An 18,522-nucleotide genomic window follows, 5' to 3' on the forward strand; every position below is an offset into this window, starting at 1 on the left:
ACCCAAGCACCACACCATGGCCTTGTAGGGGCAATCTCTTCAGCCTGTTTTTGACTTCAGCTTTGGAAGAAAAGCCCAACCTCCAGACACTGGCACTGAGCCTTTTCTTACAGAGATGCGACGCAGGAGACCAGCTGTAACATCATGCCAGAGACATGTACAAAGGTCTCTGGGTCACACAGACTGGGTTCATGTCACTGGAGAAGTGGAGTGGATGCAGACATTCCTGGGCAAACATGATTATCACAGACCAAATCCCCAAAGCAGAGGAGGAACAGTTCCTGAGATGAACTGGAAAATACTTGTAAAGGTTATTGCTGCTGAAAGACAAGTAATTGAATCAGCTTCTTCAGTGTGTCTTTGAGCTCCTGGTTCCTCATGCTGTAGATGAGGGGGTTCATTGTTGGGGGCACCACCGTGTACAGAACTGCCATGACCAGATTCAAAGATGGTGAAGAGGTGGAGGGGGGCTTCAGGTTGGAAAACATGCCGGTGCTGAGAAATAGAGAGACCACGGCCAGGTGAGGCAGGCACATGGAAAAGGCTTTGTGGCGTCCCTGCTCAGAGGGGATCCTCAGCACAGCCCTGAAGATCTGCACATAGGACAGCACAATGAAAACAAAACACCCAATACCTGAACAAAAACAAAACACAAGGACCCCAACTTCCCTGAGGTAGGAGTCTGAGCAGGAGAGCTTGAGGATCTGGGGAAGTTCACAGAAGAACTGGTTCACGGCATTGCCTTGGCAGAGCGGCAGTGAAAATGTATTGGCAGTGTGCAGCACGGCATAGAGGAAACCACTGCCCCAGGCAGCTGCTGCCATGTTGGCACAAGCTCTGCTGCCCAGGAGGGTCCCGTAGTGCAGGGGTTTGCAGATGGCAATGAAGCGGTCATAGGCCATGACGGTGAGAAAATAAAATTCTGCTGACATCAAAAAGAAAAAGAAAAAAACCTATGCAGCACATCCTGAGAAGGAGATGACCCTGGTGTCCCAGAGGGAGTTGGCCATGGATTTGGGAAGAGTGGTGGAGATGGAGCCCAGGTCGAGGAGGGAGAGGTTGAGGAGGAAGAAGTACATGGGGGTGTGGAGGTGCCGGTCGCAAGCTACGGCGGTGATGATGAGGCTGTTGGCCATGAGGGCAGCCAGGTGGATGCCCAGGAAGAGCCAGCAGTGCAAGAGCTGCAGCTTCTGTGTGTCTGCGACTGCCAGGAAGAGGAACTGGGTGGTGGAGCTGCTGTTGGACATTTGCTGCCTCAGGGCACATTTCAAGAGGGAATAGGCAGTGACAAAGTTAGAGAAGACTTCTCTGAGCAAAACGGAAGGAATTTCTCATGGATTCTCCCCCTGCTACACACCCCCCCTTTTCCTTTTCCAGGAGACCTTCCTTCGCCTCCGTGGTTGGAGCTTTGGTTGCTGCTGGCTGAGTGTGCTGTGAGGAGCAGAGCCTCCGCTGACAGAATGCCCAGGAGTCAGCCCTGCTCTGCAACAGTGGGTTCATGGGAATGGTAGGGGCGGGTGCCAGATCTTAGGGGGAGAGATCGCACTCATATGCTTCTCTGAAAAGCTACCAAGCAGTGCTGAGAGCAGAGGGACCCACTGCAGACCATTAAATGTCTCAGCTCTTCTCAAGGTCTCAGCACCCCGCTTCTAGCCAAGGACACACGTGGCTCATTTCACCAACCCAACAGCATTTCTTCAGTCGTAGCATCTCTGTGCTTCTCCATGGGGCACACAAAGGTGTTATTGGGCAGATTTGCACCCTGGAGGGCAGCTCACAGCTTGGAAGGACCCCTCAAGGAGATAGCCAAGTGCCCTAACGATGGTATCTCATTAAGGGATGACATCAACATTGGTGGGCAGCTGCTCTCAGCCTCTGTGCTCTTCAGAGGGAAATGGGCGAGATGCTGGAGAGCTGCGCCACGGCTCTGCTGCAGCTCTGGCTGCAGAGGAAGCGGTTCATGGTTTGGACCCCACAGCCCCGAGGGCAGAGGCTTTGCTGGGTGGGAGAGAGGCAAGGGTCTTGCTCTGAAGAAGGGATCTGCATTGGAGGGGATGATACGGAGTTTTCTGAATTCTCCCTCCCATAACATTTCTGGTTTTAATTTCCTCTCATTCTCTGATCATATCCCTGCTGCCTGGAGATTTTCCTCCGGGGAGATGTTTCCCTGTCCCATGCCTTTGCCCTGTCAGGCCTCAGAGCCCCCATCCCAGGCTCTGTGCACTCGTCTTTGCTCCAAGAAACCTGCCTGTTTGCAGGGCACTGGCTGGGCACACGTTCATGCTTGCAGGCGGAAAAGGGCAGGTCAGACCAAACCTGATGGGTCCAGCAAAGCTGATGCTGGTGCTGTCTATAGGCAGAGGAGTGGCTGAAGGCACTTCAGGAGGCTCCTAGCAGATCTACTGATCACTCAAAGTTACTATCCAGGAGTCTCAGTGACTTGTTCAAACCTGAGAGTTCCTTTCCCATTTCTTCCTCTCCCCCCACCTCGCAACCATGGGAAATTACATAAAACCCCTGACCCTTTAAAGCTCTTTAACTTTACAGTAATCCCTGCTTTTACTTTCCTCTCAAAAAGTCCCCCAGGAAATGTCCTGGGGTGAAGTGGAGCTCCGAGCAGCCCTGGCCCACGCAGCACCTTCCCAACAGCACAAGGACCCTGCCCTGCCGGGGGTTGCTCCTTCCACCCACAGCTTCTCCCCAGAGTGCCGCGGGGAGCTCCCCGGGCAGGCTGAGCGCTGACCCTGGCAGGCGGCAGAGCCCCTGCCCCGGCACGCAGAGCCCTGGGGTGCAGGGACCCTGCTCTGAAGGACAGCCCTGGGCACCCCTGGGTGCACGCCCGGCTTCACAGCCCTGCAGTTGTCCCTGAGAGAAGGGAGCTCTGATGCCCTTTCCCTCTGATGGTGCAGCAGGGAATCACTGATCAGGAGCACCTCCTCCTCCTCGACACTACAGAAACTGTGAAAGTCCGCCTGAAAGGTCCCATCGGTTGTGGGATGTGCCAGCTTTAGGAGATCCCTCCAGGAACAGCAGCTTCATTGCCCTGCACTCAGAGATTTACCACGTGGAGGAGGACTGTGACGATTTCTCCCCCAGTGAGCTCTCAGCATCCACCTACCCCACGCTGCCTTTAACCTCTCCCTGTCTCGCTTCTCTCCCCTCGCTGCCTGCAGGCAGTGCCCTCAGCCCTGCTGTGCTTTGCAGAGGAGCTGCTCCTGGGCAGAGCTGTCTTTGTGCAGCACTGCTCGTTTGCCACGAGCTCCCTCTGTCCCAGGAGCCCAGCTCAGCAGCAGAGGACCAGCCCAAGGTGCCTCTTTCTCTTCCCTCTCTGGGCTCCCTCCAGGTTTGTCCCGATCCAGTATCGGGGAGGGTTCTTAAACGATCCCAAGAGCGAGATTAAGACACAAACGAGGTCAGATGCCATACAACCTTGCAAATTTTATTTAACACAAACAACAATAGCGATAGGACAGAGGGAAAAAGAAAGGAAACAAGAGGCAGACCTAAGCAAGAAAGCAGGAGAGAGATAGCAAGACTAGTTACCACCACCACGAAGCCAGCAACGTCCCGTTGACTCGGTCTCGGTGGAGGAGGTGGAGGGTACAAGTTCCAGGTTCCAGCCAAAGTCCCAGTTCCAAGCGCTGCAGGTGCTCTTCAGTTGCTTTCCGACGGTAGTCGCTAGTTGTTAGTTTGCAGTCCACAGTTTGCCAGTTTTCAGTTTGCGGGTTTTTTTGAGAGGGGAGAACGCAGCTCTTTTATTGTCCCAGTCCCCACGATTTCTCCGCAAAGTCCACCCCTTTCCACGGAGCTCATTATCGTACGTGCCGCCCCGTGTTCCTCCATGGGCACACGCCCAGGTGCTCTCGGTGGTTTCTTCGCCTTGCTCGTGGGCAAGCACAGCTTGGTAGGCACTGCTAGCTTCGGGCAGATATGGTGGTTTCTTCAGGGACTTTTTATCTCCCTGAGCGCGTTCTCCCCCACAACAACAGGATGTTGAGGCTGGCAAATGGTTGCTTTGCAGCAGCAATGTCGAGACAAACGTTTCCGGCTGACACAGTCTCTTACAAGGTGTCCCTGGGGAACTTGCTGTGAACCAGACTGAAGGAATCACTGATGTTCCCTCCCTCAGCTGGGGAAAGAAACTTATTTCCAGCAGTGTCATTTCTCTTGTCAGAGACAGAGTTGGGCAGGAGGATCAACTTTTATTTTCCCAGAATTACGGAAGGAAACCAGGAAGGTTATAAGGAGGGACATAATTTATCCAAACTGAGGGAAGTGATTCAGCTGAGTCAATCGAGGCATCTCATTCTGGATTTGTAGTCCTGGAAGGGGACTCAGCTCCCTCCCATGACTGCCACAAACCTTCAGCAGGTGAGATTCCTCTTGCCTCAATTTGGCCATGCACAAAATGGGCACCTGCAGGTGAGCTGCTGGTCTCATCTGCCCTGTTAATTAATGGAGATGGAGGTCAGGAGTGAGCTGTTCAGGTGAAAACTCCTGGTGACATTTAAGGTGCCAGAGGTGGTCCAAGACAGATGCAGGTAGCTGCAAGCTCTGCTGGAGTAGTTCTCAGACAGGACAGCATCTGGGGGCATCTTCTGGGAGGCCGGTGGGGCATTCCTCTGGCCAACTTAAAGGCACTTAAAGGGTGTCTACAAAGAGGATGGGGGCTCTGTCTTCACAAGGAGCCCCATGGGGAAGACAAGGGGCAATGGGTTCAAGTTGCACCGGGAGAAGTTTCATCTTGACTTAAGAAAGAAATTTTTTAGAGTGAGAACAATCATTTGTAGAACAACCTCCCCAGGGATGTGGTTGAGACCCCATCGCTGGAGGTTTTCAAGATGCAATTGGACAGGGTGATAGATAATCTCCCCTAGGGTCCCTTTCCCACAAAAGGTTGGACCAGACAATCTTTTGAGGTCCCTCCCAACCTGAGCTGTTCTATGATTCTCTGATTCTACTGAAATGACAGCAGATGCCCAATTCAACTGGTAACAGAATCTATTCCTATTCATTATGTTTATGGCAGCCTCTTGAAGTATTCAGCTGACCACATGGAGTCATGTGCCATAGGGAGAGCTCAAGCTCTCTCCTTATATTCTCCATCAGCTGCATTTTCTAGAACTCCATTGACTGCGATGGCACTTGTCTCATGGACATCCCTACACCACCAAAGCTAATTCCCGGGAGCTATGTAATTTTATGGACAGGTAATCAGGCAAAAACGCCTGCAGGGATGAGCAAGGACTCCCTGACAAAACTCAAACACAAAGAAGCAGCACACAGCGGGTGGGAGCAGGGACAGGCAACCTGGGAGGAATAGAGAGACATTGTCCAAGCATGCAGAGCCAGGGTTGGGAAAGCCAAAGCCCAAATAGAATTGAACCTGGCCAGGGATCTCAAAGGCATCAAGAAGGGCTTCTGTATGAACATGGTTGCTAAAAGGATCATTAGGGAAAATGTGGGCTCGCTGCTGGATGAGGAGGGGACCCTGTGACACAGGACATAGGAAAGGCTGAGGTACTGAATGCCGCCTTCGCCTCAGCCTTTACTAGCAAGACTAACCTTCAGCAGTCCCAGGTCTCAGAGACCAGGGGGAAAGGCTGGAGCAAGGAAGATGTAACCTTGGTAGAAGAGGATCTGGTCATGGAATACCTAAGCAAACGGGACATACAAAAGTCCATGGGCCCCAACGGGATGCACTCACGACTGCTGAGGGAGCTGGCAGATGTCATTGCAAGACCACTCTTGATAATCTTGGATCACTCATGGTGACTGGGAGAAGTGCTCAAAGACTGGAGGAAATCAAATGTCAGTCCTGTCTTCAAGAAGGGCAAGAGGGAGGACCCAGGGACGTACAGACCGGTCAGCCTCATCTTGATCCCTGGGAACACGATGGAGCAGCTGATCCTGGAAACCATTTCCAGGCGCATGAACAACAAGAAATTCATCAGGCGTTGTCAGGCATGGATTCACCAAGGGGGAGTCATGCTTGGCTGACCTGATAACCTTCTCCAATTAAATGATTGCCTTTGTAGACAAGAGGAGAGCAGTGGTTATTGTCTGCCTTGATTTCTGCGAGGCTTTGGACACTGTCTGCCATAAGATGCCCATAGAGAAGCTGTTGAAGTCTGGGCTGGATGATCAGACAGTGAGGTGGGTTGAAAACTGGCTGAATGGCTGGGCCCAACGAGTGGTGATCGGTGACATGAAGTCTAGCTGGAAGCCACTAACTAGAAGTGTGCCCTAAGGTTCAATACTGTGTCCAATCCTGCTCAAAATCTTCAGAAATGATCTGGATGAAGAGGCAGAGTGTACGCTCAACAGGTTTGCTGATGATGCCAAACTGGAAGGAGTAGCTGATACACCAGAGGGTTGTGTTGCCATCCAGAGGGACCTCAACAGGCTGGAGAAATTGGCTCACGGGAGCCTCCATGAAGTTCAACAAGAAGTACCAAGTCCTGCCGCTGGGGAGGAACAACCCCACGCACCAGTATATGCTGGGGGTCTGCCAGCTGGAAAGCAGCTTGGCAGAAAAGGCCCTGGGCGTCCTGGTGGGCACCAAGTTGAACATGAACCAGCAATGTGCCCTTGCGGGAAAGACGATGAATGTTATCCTGGGCTGCGTTAGACAACGTATTGCCAGCAGGTCAAAGGAAGTGATCCTTGGCCTCTCCTCAGCACCCGTGAGGCCACACCTGGAGTCCATTTCTGGGCTCCTTGGTACCGGAGAGGCATGGATATACGTGTAGAGAGTCCAACAAAGGGATATGAAGATGATGACGGGGCTGGAGCATCTCTCCTATGGCAAGAGGCTGAGAGACCTGGGACTGTTCAGCCTGGGGAGGAGAATGCTCAGGGAAGATCTTATCAAAGTGTATAAATACCTGAAGGGAGGGTTCAAGGAGGATGGAGCCAGGCTCTTTTCAGTGGTTCCCCAGGACCAGAGGCAATGGGCACAAACTGAAACACAAGAGGATCCCTGTGAACATCAGGAAACACTTATTTTTACTGTGAGAGTGACCAAGCACTGGCACAGGTTTCCCAGGGAGGTTGTCAAGTCTCCCTCCCTGGAGATATTTAAAAGTCATCTGGACATGTTCCTGGGTCACCAGCTCTCTGATTCTGTGCAAGGCTGTTATGATGTCTTAGATCTACATGATGTGTGCCACAGGATGACCAAGACTGTCTAAATGCAACTTCCAGATGGATGGATGATGCCATTAATAATAAAAATTAAGCACCATTGGAGACCACTGAGGAAAGCCAACGTTTGGGATTGAGAACCTCCTGGGAAGAGCGAAAAGGAAAGGTTGGCTCCCTGGGTGAAAAGTACCCCGTACTCTTGGGGTTAGTATCTGGTTCAGGACAGCTTCCTGAACAACACGTGCATCCATGGAGGGTGATTCCCTGGACCCGCACCAGGCAGCAGCCAGGTTTCCCAGCGGGGCTTTCCATGCCCCCTTCCAGAAATGGCCATGTCTCTCCATTCAGCATTCATGGATCCCAAAATAGCAATTTAGGAAAGACTTCTATGTGATGGGAAGGCCTCCCTCAGGTACATCTGTCCTCCTTGAATCCAGGTCCTTGTGCAAGGCTCGGGTGGGTGGAGCTCATGTGGTGCCCACATTTGTCTGGCAGGTGGCTGGGTAGTGCCATTACCAAGCAGGGAGCGAGAGATTTGGTCCCAGGACAAGTTCTGCCCAAGTTGCAGTTGCAGCTCCCGGCTGTGGTGTCTCACGTCACTGACCCATGGATGGGGTCTTTGATAAGTAAAGCCCCATACATGTAAATGACCACAATTAATGTGGGTGACATGATGCCCTGATGCCAACATGGAAAGAAGCATTGATCTGCCTCTGCATTGGCTCTCATTACTCTTTCACATCTTTCCACGTGTACTCCTTAAACTGACCCCTCCTCAGCTTTCTGCAGTCTGCCTGATGGTCCCTTTAGCCAAATCCTGAATTATGTTCCTACCCGTCCTTTCCTATGTATCTCACTGAAGGTTTTCCACTAAGGTTGCCCACCCGTGGAAAGTGGACTTCAGTGGAGGCAACTTGGACTTGATATGCAGCTGAGGAATGTGTTTTATTTTTCATTGAACTATTCCTTTCTCTTCCTTTCTTTTTTTTTTTTTCTTGGCAGGTAAGAAACAGCCTTCTGTGACTGTGCACAGCTGGTTCTCCAAATAAAGCAGGTGGGAACTGGTGCAAATGAGCTGAAATATTCCGCTACACAATTTAGTGGAAAAAGCTTGGATTTGAGAAGGCATGATGCAAGTCCCAGGTGGCTGATGGCAGGGTGTGTGGGAGGTGGGGGGGACAGAGTTTGCGCACACGGTGTCATACAGAAAGGATCTTACTTTTCCCACATATTCAGACTTCATCAGGAGACAGTCTGGATCAATAAGAATTGGGGAAGGCTGGTATCACTTGTTCTGTGAGCAGAGAAATAAAGAAAACTGGTGAAAGAAGAAATCCTGTTTTATTGTTATTTATTACTGAAATCTTCTCAGTTTGGCTACACTCCTGGAGTCCCTCAACTCAGCCACACAATATTTGAAGAATTAGGGAGAATTATGCAGGGAGACTTGGCTACTTGGCTTGTTATGGCATTTTGCGTGTTAATGAGCCCTCTGGTGCCAAGTTCCTGAACTGCAGGTACTGAAAGAATGAACCAGGCTGTACTGGGTTTACATGGCAAAGGTTTGGTAGCGGCGGGGCGGCGGGGGTGGCTTCTGTAAGAAGATAGGCCATAAGGGTGAGAAGAAAATACTCCACTGACATCAAGAAGAGAAAGAAAAAGACCTGAGCAGTGCATCCTGCATAGGAAATATCCCTGGTGTTCCAGAGGGAGTTGGCCATGGATTTGGGGACAGTGGTAGAGATGGAGCCCAGGTCGAGGAGGGAGAGGTTGAGGAGGAAGAAGTACATGGGGGTGTGGAGGTGCTGGTCGCAGGCTACAGCAATGATGATGAGGCCATTGCCCAGGAGGACAGCCAGGTGGATGCCCAGGAAGAGCCAGAAGTGCAAGAGCTGCAGCTCCCGCGTGTCTGCGGATGCCAGGAGGAGGAACTGGGTGATGGAGCTGCTGTTGGACATTTGGTCCTTCTGGACATGAGGGCCTGTTCAAGGAGGAAAAGTCAGTGGAGAGACTTCTTTAAGAAAAACCCTTGTGTTTTCTTGTGGAAATCCTCCTCCCTGATCTGAATGAGGAACAAGTCAGCTCATTCCCCAACCCTATCAAGTGAGTGACATGCCTGACAATTTAAAATGGAGCTTGGGCATCTAGTTCCCATGAAGACACTTCCAGGGCATATCTGCAGAGTCAGTATCAGGACAGAAGCTGATCTGCCCCCCCACATAAGCCCCAGAGAGCAAGACCACCACGGATACGTGGAGAAATGAAGAAAAATACTGCAGTGCTCAAAAAAAATGAAGCAAGGAGAGAAAGACAGAAGCATGCAGTGAAGCCTCGTCCCTACCCAGCTGTGCACTCCATCTCAGAGTGTAGGTGCTTTGAGCCCCTTTGTTGTGTACCACATTGGAGGACACATGCAGCTCTCCTCTTCTGGAGGTCCGGCTGCGGAGGTGACTCATGCCCTGGTCCCCATGGCCTTGTGGGCAGAGGCCATGCTGGGTGGGAGAGGAGACCAGGGGGGTAGCTCTGGGGAAGGCATCTGCACTGCAGGGGATGGCAGGGACATGCCCAAATCCCTCCTCCAGTGGCATTTGTGGGAGCAGCTCCCTCGCACTCCCTGCCCATGTCTCTGTTGCCTGGAGATGTCCCTGCCCAGAGCTGTTTCTCTGTCCTCACGTCTCCTCCCTGTCCATGTTCACAGACCCCATCCCACCCACTGCGTGCTCTTCTCTGCCCTGCAGACACCTCCTGGTAGCAGGGCACTGCCCAGAAATATCTCGGGGGGGGGGGGGGTCTAAGAGACATCTCAGACAAGTCCTAACGAGATTTGCAGCCTCAGTGCCTTCTCCAGAATGGAGAAAAATTCCAATCAACCACTGCCCACCCAGACAACCAAGAAAAGAAAACTCAAAGCACACCCTCCTTTCCTTTCAGATAGCCCCAGCCTTGACCTTCCTCTTGAAAAGACTCCCCCAGAGATGTCCTCAGGGTGATGTGGAGCTGTAAGCAGCCCTGACCCATCCAGCTGTCGCTCTTTCCACCCACAGCTTCGCCCCAGAGTGCCGTGGGGAGCTCCCCGGGCAGGCTGAGCGCTGACCCTGGCAGGCAGCAAAGCCCCTGCCCCAGCACGCAGAGCCCCTGCCCCAGCACACAGAGCCCCTGCCCCAGCACACAGAGCCCTGGGGTGCAGGGACCCTACTCTGAAGGACAGCCCTGGGCACCCCTGGGTGCACGCCCAGCTTCACAGCCCTGCAGTTGTCCCTGAGAGAAGGGAGCTCTGATGCCCTTTCCCTCTGATGGTGCAGCAGGGAATCACTGATCAGGAGCACCTCCTCCTCCTCGACACTACAGAAACTGTGAAAGTCCGCTTGAAAGGTCCCATTGGTTGTGGGATGTGCCAGCTTTAGGAGATCCCTCCAGGAACAGCAGCTTCATTGCCCTGCACGCACAGACCTACCACGTGGAGGAGGACTGTGACGATTTCTCCCCCAGTGAGCTCTCAGCATCCACCTACCCCACGCTGCCTTTAACCTCTCCCTGTCTCGCTTCTCTCCCCTCGCTGCCTGCAGGCAGTGCCCTCAGCCCTGCTGCGCTTTGCAGAGGAGCTGCTCCTGGGCAGAGCTGTCTTTGTGCAGCGCTGCTCGTTTGCCACGAGCTCCCTCCGTCCCAGGAGCCCAGCTCAGCAGCAGAGGACCAGCCCACGGCGTCACCTTCTCTGCGCCTTCTGGGCTCCCTCTGGGTGTCCCTGGGGCTCTACCGTGAACCAGGCTGAAGGAATCACTGATGTCTCCTGTCAGAGACAGAGCTGGGCGTGAGAATAATCTTTCTCATCCCATTGTAAGACAGGACAGCCAGACAGTGACAGGCAGGGATCACATTTGTCCAAGCTGAGGGAAGTGATTCAGCTGAGTCAATCAAGGCATCTCCTTCTGGGTTTGTAGTCCTGGGGCTAGAAGGGGACTTTGCTCCCTCCCATGCCTGCCACAAACCCTCAGCAGGTGGGATTCCTCTCCTTAATTCAGGTGTGCACAACATAGGCACCTGTATGTGAGCTGCTTGTTTCAGCTCCCATGCTAATTAATGGAAATGGAGGGTAGGAGTGAGCTCCACTACCTGGAGTGAGCCAGATGAAAACGCCTGGTGGCATTTGAGATGCCAGAGGTTGTCTGAGGTATGTGCAGGACAGCTGAACCTGTCCCTATTTCTTGTTTTCTGGGCAGCCTACACAGGTTTTCAGTTGACCAAATCATGTCATGTACCATAGGGAGATCTCAGCTTGACTCTGTCTTCACCGTCAGCTGGGTTTTCTAGATCTCCTTTGACTATAATGACAGTTGTCTCATCAACATCCCCACATGGCCTAATGAAATTCAAAGCAGTTACTCTATTTATTGGCTAAATACAGACCTGTAGTGCTACGGGAGAGGGGTGGCTGGAGAGCAGCCCTGCAGAAAGGGATTTGGGGTGCTGGTCGACAGCAGGCTCAGTATGAGCCAGCAGTGTGCCCTGGCAGCCAAGAGGGCAAACCCCATCCTGGGGTGCATCAAACACAGTATAACCAGCCGGTCAAAAGAGGTGATTATCCAGCTGTATTCAGCGTTGGTGTGGCCTCACTTTGAATACTTTGTGCAGTTCTGGGCCTCACAATTTAAGGACGATGTGAAGGTCCTTGAATGCGTCCACAGGAGGGCAACAAAGCTGATGAAAGGGCTGGAAGGAATGTCCTATGAGGAGTGGCTAAGGACTTTGGGCTTGTCTAGTTTGGAGACAAGGAGGCTGAGGGGCGATGCCATCGCTCTCTACAGCTTCCAGAGGAGGGGAAGTGGAGAGGGAGGTGCTGAGCTCTTCTCCCTGGTATCCAGTGATAGGATGCGTGGGAACGATTCAAAGCTGCACCAGGGAAGGTTTAGACTTGACAGTAGGAAGCGTTTCTTTACCAAGAGGATGGTCAAACACTGGAATAGGCTTCCTAGAGAGGTAGTCATTGCCCCAAGCCTGTCAGAGTATAAGAGGCATTTGGACAATGCCCTTAATAACATGCTTTAACTTGGTCAGCCCTAAAGCAGTCAGGCAGTTGGACTAGACGATCATTGTAGGTCCCTTCCAACTGAAATAGTCTCGTCTCGTCTCTTCTCTTCTCTTCTCTTCTCTTCTCTTCTCTTCTCTTCTTTTCTCTTCTCTTCTCTTCTCTTCTCTCTCCTCTCCAATGCCAAGGCTTTCCCAAAAACCTTCATGTATCCAGCAGGGATTGTCTGGTTCAGCCAGGTAGCTGATGAGAGAAATGGTGGGGTTGGGGGCAGGGACACAGACTGCCCATGGAGTGTCTGACATAAAGGTTACTGAGTTCCCTACATATTCAGACTCCATTAGGAGATGCTTAGGATCAATCTCAAGTGGAGATCGCTGCCATCACTTAATCTGCAAGTACAAAAATGAAGAAAATTGGAAAAGGAAGAAAGCCTTTCTTAGTTTTAGTTACTATTGAAATGTTTTCCCTTTGGCTGCACTCCTGAAATCTCTCTGATCAACCAAAGAAGAACTGAGGCATTAAGGGAAATTATGCCCAGAGACTTGGCTAGTTAGGGTGTTGTGCATGTTAATGAGCCCTCTGGTGCCAAGTTCCTGAACTGCAGCTACTGAAAGTTTGAAGAAGCCTCTAGAGAAGTAAAAGTCAAAAGCAAACATCCAGGTTCCTGAGAGTGTTAGCGGGCCTCACTGAGGGCCATCACCGAAGAGCCCATGGATGGAACGACCAGACAGGGTGCCCACCCCTGGGGGCTGGTGAAGCAGGAAGTCAGCGGCACTGGTTACAGGTGGAAAATCAAATGTGGAGGTGGCTCTGAAAGCCTTCGATGTGTTTTGCCAAGCAAGACGGCCAAGCCTTGACCCTCATCCCCTGCAAAGCGGGAACCCTTCTCTCACGGGATGCTCAGGGCTCTTCCTGGGGGCAGTGTGATGCGGGGGTGTGCGATGCCGAGGGGAGCACAGCTCTAGGACACCTCCCATGCCCTATGGTGGTGAGGAAGCAACGAGACCCTGGGGTTGTAAGGAACCGATGTCCTCTCCTGGGCCTCACTGGAAAAGACAACAGCCATAGCTGAGAGGACAAGGACCTCAGTTCTGTTGGGAGTGGGTCTGGGCCCCACCAAGTCCCTTGGCTGTCCCTACCAAGTTGTCCTAGACTATCCTATGCCTGTGCCTGTTTCCCTGCAGACTTTAAACCCCTCCCTTCACAGTAGGTTCCTCTGGAGCCCCAGGGACACGTGGAGGGAGCCCAGAGGGGTCAGAGAAAGGGCTGCCTTGGGCTGGTCCTCTGCTGCTGAGCTGGGCTGGGCTCCTGGGACGGAGGGAGCTCATGGCAAACAAGCAGCGCTGCACAAAGACAGCTCTGCCCAGGAGCAGCTCCTCTGCAAAGCGCAGCACTGCCTGCAGGCAGTGAGAGGAGAGGCGAGAAGCAAGAGAGAGGTTACAGGCAGTGTGGAGTGGGAGGATGCTGAGAGCTCACTAGGGAAGAAACCACCACAGCTCATAACCCAGTAAGTCTCTGGCTGCAGGGCAATGTACCGGAGTTTCCTGGAGGGGTCTCCTAGAGCTGGCACATCCCAGAGCAGATAGGATCTGGCAGGATGGCTCTCAGGGTTTCTTTCGCGTGGAGAAGGATGTGCTGCAGAGCAGGGCTTCCCTGCTGCAGCCTCTGAGGGACAGGGCATCACAGGTCCCTTTTCCCGGGGTTGACTGCAGGGCTGTGAAGCCAGGCGTGCACCCAGGGGTGCCCAGGGCTGTCCTTCAGAGCAGGGTCCCTGCACCCCAGGGCTCTGTGTGCCGGGGCTCTGCTCCCCACAGCACTCTGGGGAGAAGCTGTGGGTGGAAGGAGCAACCCCTGGCAAGGCAGGGTCCTTGTGCTGTTGGGAGGGTGCTGCAGGGATCAGGTCTGTTCACAGATCCAGATCACCCCTAGGACATTTCTGAGGGGAGTTTTCACAAGAGTTGTCGATGCAGCATTTATTATAAAGACAAAGTGCTTTCCTGAGTTTCCACTTTCAGTTTCCTACTGCTGCTGAGGGTTGGGGAGAGGAGAGAAATGGGAAAGGAGATCACAGAGTCATGGAGCAGGAAGATGCTGAGCAGCCTTCCCCTGTGACAGGTGCCTCTCAGGTGAGTGAGGATGTGCATGTAGTGATAGTCCCCCCTGCCCCTCTGTCGTGACCACGTCTGCAGCCGAAGGGCAGATGGAGGGCAATAGTTTGGAAGGCAGGTTCTGTCTCAGTGGTGACTGATTCAGACCCGGTCACCTCTGTTCAAAAGGGTAAAACCAGAAAAAGGAAATCCCTCCCAGGGCACATTTCCAGAGGCAGGTGGCCCAAGTGCTAATGTCATTTCTCCCTTCAGGACGTAGAGACTGTTCCCACAGGGGCATTTCACCCAGGCTCCTGCACTCAGCCCAGGGTGTCTCTTGTCAGTGACCCCCTCGAAATACGGGGCTTTTTGCTGCTTCTGTCTGCCAGCTGCTGTAGAGCGGGTCTGACTCCTGAGGAGCCCATCGGATGAGGCTCCTCCTCCTCATGGCACAGTCAGCCAGAGTAAATCAGAACAAATTCAGAACTGCCGTCCCTTTGTACTCGGCACTGGTGAGACCACACCTCCAATACTGTGTTCAGTTTCGGGTGCCTCAATACAAGAAAGACATTGCGGTGCTGGAGTGCGTCCAGAGAAGGGCAACGAAGCTGGTGAAGGGTCTAGAGAACAATTCTTATGAGGAGCGGCTGAGGGAACTGGGGTTTTTTAGTCTGGAGAAGAGGAGGCTGAGGGGAGACCTTATCGCTCTCTACAACTACCTGAAAGGAGGTTGTAGCGAGGTGGGGGTTGTTCTCTTTTCCCAGGAAATAAGTGATAGGACAAGAGGAAACAGCCTGAAGTTGGACCAGGGGAGGTTTAGATTGGATATTAGGAAAAATTTATTCACTGAAAGTGTTGTCAAGCATTGGAGCAGGCTCACCAGGGAAGTAGTTGAGTCACCATCCCTGGATGTATTTAAAAGGTGTGAAGATGTGCTTAGGGACCTGGTTTACTGATGGACTTGGCAGTGTTAGGTTTACGGTTGGACTCAGTGATCTTAAGGATCTTTTCCAACCTAAATGATTCTATGATTCTGTGATTGGGGGGAGCAGCATGAAGTTCCTCTTGAGAAGGGCAGAAACAATGTGGGCGGTTTCTCTGAGAAACAGAACAGGTTTTCCTCAGAGAAGCCTGCACTGACTTGTCCATGTATTTTTCTCCTTGTACAGCACCCAAATCCCAGAGGCAGCAAATGTCCAACAGCAGCTCCACCACCCAGTTCCTCCTCCTGGCATTCGCAGACACGCGGGAGCTGCAGCTCTTGCACTTTGGGCTCTTCCTGGGCATCTACCTGGCTGCCCTCCTGGGCAATGGCCTCATCATCATCGCTGTAGCCTGCGACCGGCACCTCCACACCCCCACGTACTTCTTCCTCCTCAACCTCTCCCTCCTCGACCTGGGCTCCATCTCCACCACTCTTCCCAAATCCATGGCCAATGCCCTTTTGGATACCAGGGCCATTTCCTATGCAGGATGTTCTGCCCAGGTCTTTCTGTTTGTCTTTGTGATGTCCTCAGAGTTTTATCTCCTCACTGTCATGGCCTATGACCGCTTCATTGCCATCTGCAAACCCCTGCACTACGGGACCCTCCTGGGCAGCAGAGCTTGTGCCAACATGGCAGCAGCTGCCTGGGGCAGTGGTTTCCTCTATGCCGTGCTGCACACTGCCAATACATTTTCACTGCCGCTCTGCCAAGGCAATACCATAGAGCAGTTCTTCTGTGAACTTCCCCAGATCCTCAAGCTCTCCTGCTCAGACTCCTACCTCAGGGAAATTGGGCTTCTTGTGGTTAGTGCTCTCATATTTTGGGGCTGTTTTGTTTTCATTGTGCTGTCCTATGTGCAGATCTTCAGGGCTGTGCTGAGGATCCCCTCTGAGCAGGGACGCCACAAAGCCTTTTCCACGTGCCTGCCTCACCTGGCCGTGGTCTCCCTGTTTCTCAGCACTGGCATGTTTGCCTACCTGAAGCCCCCCTCCATCTCTTCCCCATCCCTGGACCTGGTCATGGCAGTTCTGTACTCCGTGGTGCCCCCAGCAGTGAACCCCCTCATCTACAGCATGAGGAACCGGGAGCTCAAGGATGCCATTAGGAAACTGATTTCATCAACACCTTTGTAGTAGTGATAAACTTCCCATCTCTCTCCAGAAATGTCTTGCAGGCTATCCCATAGAAGTCTTGACCTTTTTCTTCTTCTTCTTCTTCTCATTATAATTTCTGTTTAGAATGTGACTACAGCAATGTTTGTTTTCTTCTACTGAGGCGTGAACTTGCTCTCTGTCACCTGGAGCCGGTATAAAGGTGTCGACCACTGGGTCAGAGTTGAATCCCTCATAGCATCTAATAGAATGGGATCTCCTGTGTGCCATGGGCTTTTCTTCCAATGCTGGTGTCAGGAGTAGGCATGAGCGATTGCACCCCCAGAAGGACGTTGGTCAGGATTCTGCATGGCTGCAGGAGCAGAAACCTGTCAGTCACGCTGTTACCCGTTAGCAACTGAGGAAGGGATTTCAGACTCACCCATCAGTGTCTGGTGACAGTGGAGGCAATGACTGGTCACTGTGTTTCATACTTGGGGTTCTCCCCTATTGACTTGGCAGACGACATCATTCTCGAGGGTAACTGGAGCTGCCTGGAGAGCCTGAGGGATCTCCAGGGACAGTGCATGCCTCCAGTAGGCAGTGAGTAGAGCCCCACGAATTGAGAGAGCACCGAAGGTGGAGACACCCACAGGTAAAGTGTGGAACTGAGGTATCCCTGGGGAAAGAAGAACTCTGCAATCCCAGAGGAGGCAGCAGGGACCCGGCAGTTTGGCAAAGGTAGGCTGGAAAACGATTAATGTCACCCTTATGCAGCGGAGGCCCACTCACGTGTAGTGTTAATGCACAAGAAGGACTTGGGTCCCTCAGAATCATTCCATCAGGGCTTGCAGACACTTGTACATGTCTTGGACCACCCCGGCACCTCAAAAGCCTCCAGGTCTTTAGCATAAGCAGCTAACTGCCACCCTCCCTCCCCACTGATTAAAGAGGATATTCAGACCAGGGGCTCACATACAAGCGCCTCTTTTGTGCACTCTTGAACAGCGGCAAGAGGAATCCCAGCTCCTGTGGGTCTGTGGGGTGCGTGGGGGGAGTTGAATACCCATCCAGGCCAAGGGTTTCTAACCAGTGGTAGGATATCTGCCTTGGCTCAGCTGAATCACTGCCCTACTGTCCCGGTTTCAGCTGGGACAGAGTTAATTTTCTTTCCAGTAGCTGGTAGAGTGTTGTGGTTTGGGTTCAGTATGAGAAGAATATTGATAACACACTGATGTTTTCAGTTGTTGCTAAGTAGTGTTTAGTCTAAAGTCAAGGATTTTTTCAGCTTCTCATGCCCAGCCAGTGAGAAAGCTGGAGGGGCACAAGAAGTTGGCACAGGACGCAGCAGGGCCGTGGGACCCTGTGTGGGGCAGCGGTGTGGGCCAGCACAGGGACAGGGCAATGGCAGGGGCCACGAAGCAGCTGCCAGGGAGTGACAGCAGCGACGGATACAAACAAGGCATTTAGCTGCATTGCCTTCATCGCGCAGGTGTGATTTTGGGAAAGCTTGAGATTGCTGGTGGTTGCAAGGGGAGTCAAAAGGAAAAAGAAGAGCATTGATCATTGCGCTGGAGACCAAGGCTGAAGAAGGAAAATGCAGGGCTGCTCCGGAACGGGGAGGGTGATTTAGATGGGGCCGAGGGACTAAATTCCTTCTTTGCCTGAGTCTTTACTGAAAAGGTCTCTAGGACTCTGTGCCCAGTGAAAGGGTTCAAGGAGGAGGAGAGCACATACTGGCAGGAAGCTCATGAAATCCGGTAAGGACAAATGCCAGTTTTTGCCCTGGAAGGGGACTAACCCTGGCAATGGCACAGGCTGGGGGCTGCTGCGAATGGTCTTGGTGGCCAGTGAGCTGGACAGGAGGCAGCCATGTGGCCTGACAGCAAGGAAGGTGGTGTGGTTTAAGCCCAGCCAGCAAGTAAGCACCATGCAGCTGCTCACTTACTCCCCCCCCACCCAGTGGGATGGGGAGGAGAATCAGAAAGAAAAACTCGTGGGTTTGAGATAAGAACGATTTAAAAACTCAAGTAAAATAAAATGTAATACTAACAATACTAACAATACTACTACTACTAACAACAACAACAATATTAAATATAACAACAACAATAATAATGACTATAATTTTTAAAAAAAAATTTAAAAAAAGAAAAATAAACCCCAAGAAATGACAAGTGATGCAT

The 18,522-nt window shown here is 52.3% G+C and overlaps 2 protein-coding genes across 2 annotated transcripts; one reads left to right on the forward strand and one right to left on the reverse strand.

Annotated features, from left to right (window-relative positions):
• Window positions 1-311: 311 nt before the first annotated feature.
• On the reverse strand, window positions 312-9,125 carry LOC128147356 (olfactory receptor 14A16-like). Its single transcript, XM_052799835.1, has 2 exons — window positions 8,811-9,125; window positions 312-953 (listed from the first exon to the last, which is right to left on the reverse strand). Exons 1-2 carry the CDS (start codon window positions 9,102-9,104, stop codon window positions 312-314), a joined length of 936 nt encoding a protein of 311 aa, XP_052655795.1. The 5' UTR covers window positions 9,105-9,125.
• A 4,255-nt stretch (window positions 9,126-13,380) lies between these two features.
• Window positions 13,381-16,378, forward strand: LOC128147009 (olfactory receptor 14C36-like). Its single transcript, XM_052799140.1, has 2 exons — window positions 13,381-13,501; window positions 15,429-16,378. Exon 2 carries the CDS (start codon window positions 15,452-15,454, stop codon window positions 16,376-16,378), a length of 927 nt encoding a protein of 308 aa, XP_052655100.1. The 5' UTR covers window positions 13,381-13,501; window positions 15,429-15,451.
• The last annotated feature ends 2,144 nt before the right edge of the window (window positions 16,379-18,522 follow it).

This window comes from Harpia harpyja, chromosome 10 (genome assembly GCF_026419915.1).
Source record: "Harpia harpyja isolate bHarHar1 chromosome 10, bHarHar1 primary haplotype, whole genome shotgun sequence".
NCBI lineage: Eukaryota > Metazoa > Chordata > Aves > Accipitriformes > Accipitridae > Harpia > Harpia harpyja.

What these genes read in the sequence shown, in the direction of transcription:
- LOC128147356 (XM_052799835.1), bottom strand. Translation starts at nt 9,104, where the DNA reads ATGTCCAACAGCAGCTCCATCACCCAGTTCCTCCTCCTGGCATCCGCA. An exon ending in ATGCAGGATGCACTGCTCAG is followed by an intron (nt 954 to 8,810) that starts GTCTTTTTCTTT and finishes TGTGCTGCATAG; the next exon opens with GTTTTTTTCTTTTTCTTTTT.
- LOC128147009 (XM_052799140.1), top strand. Translation starts at nt 15,452, where the DNA reads ATGTCCAACAGCAGCTCCACCACCCAGTTCCTCCTCCTGGCATTCGCA.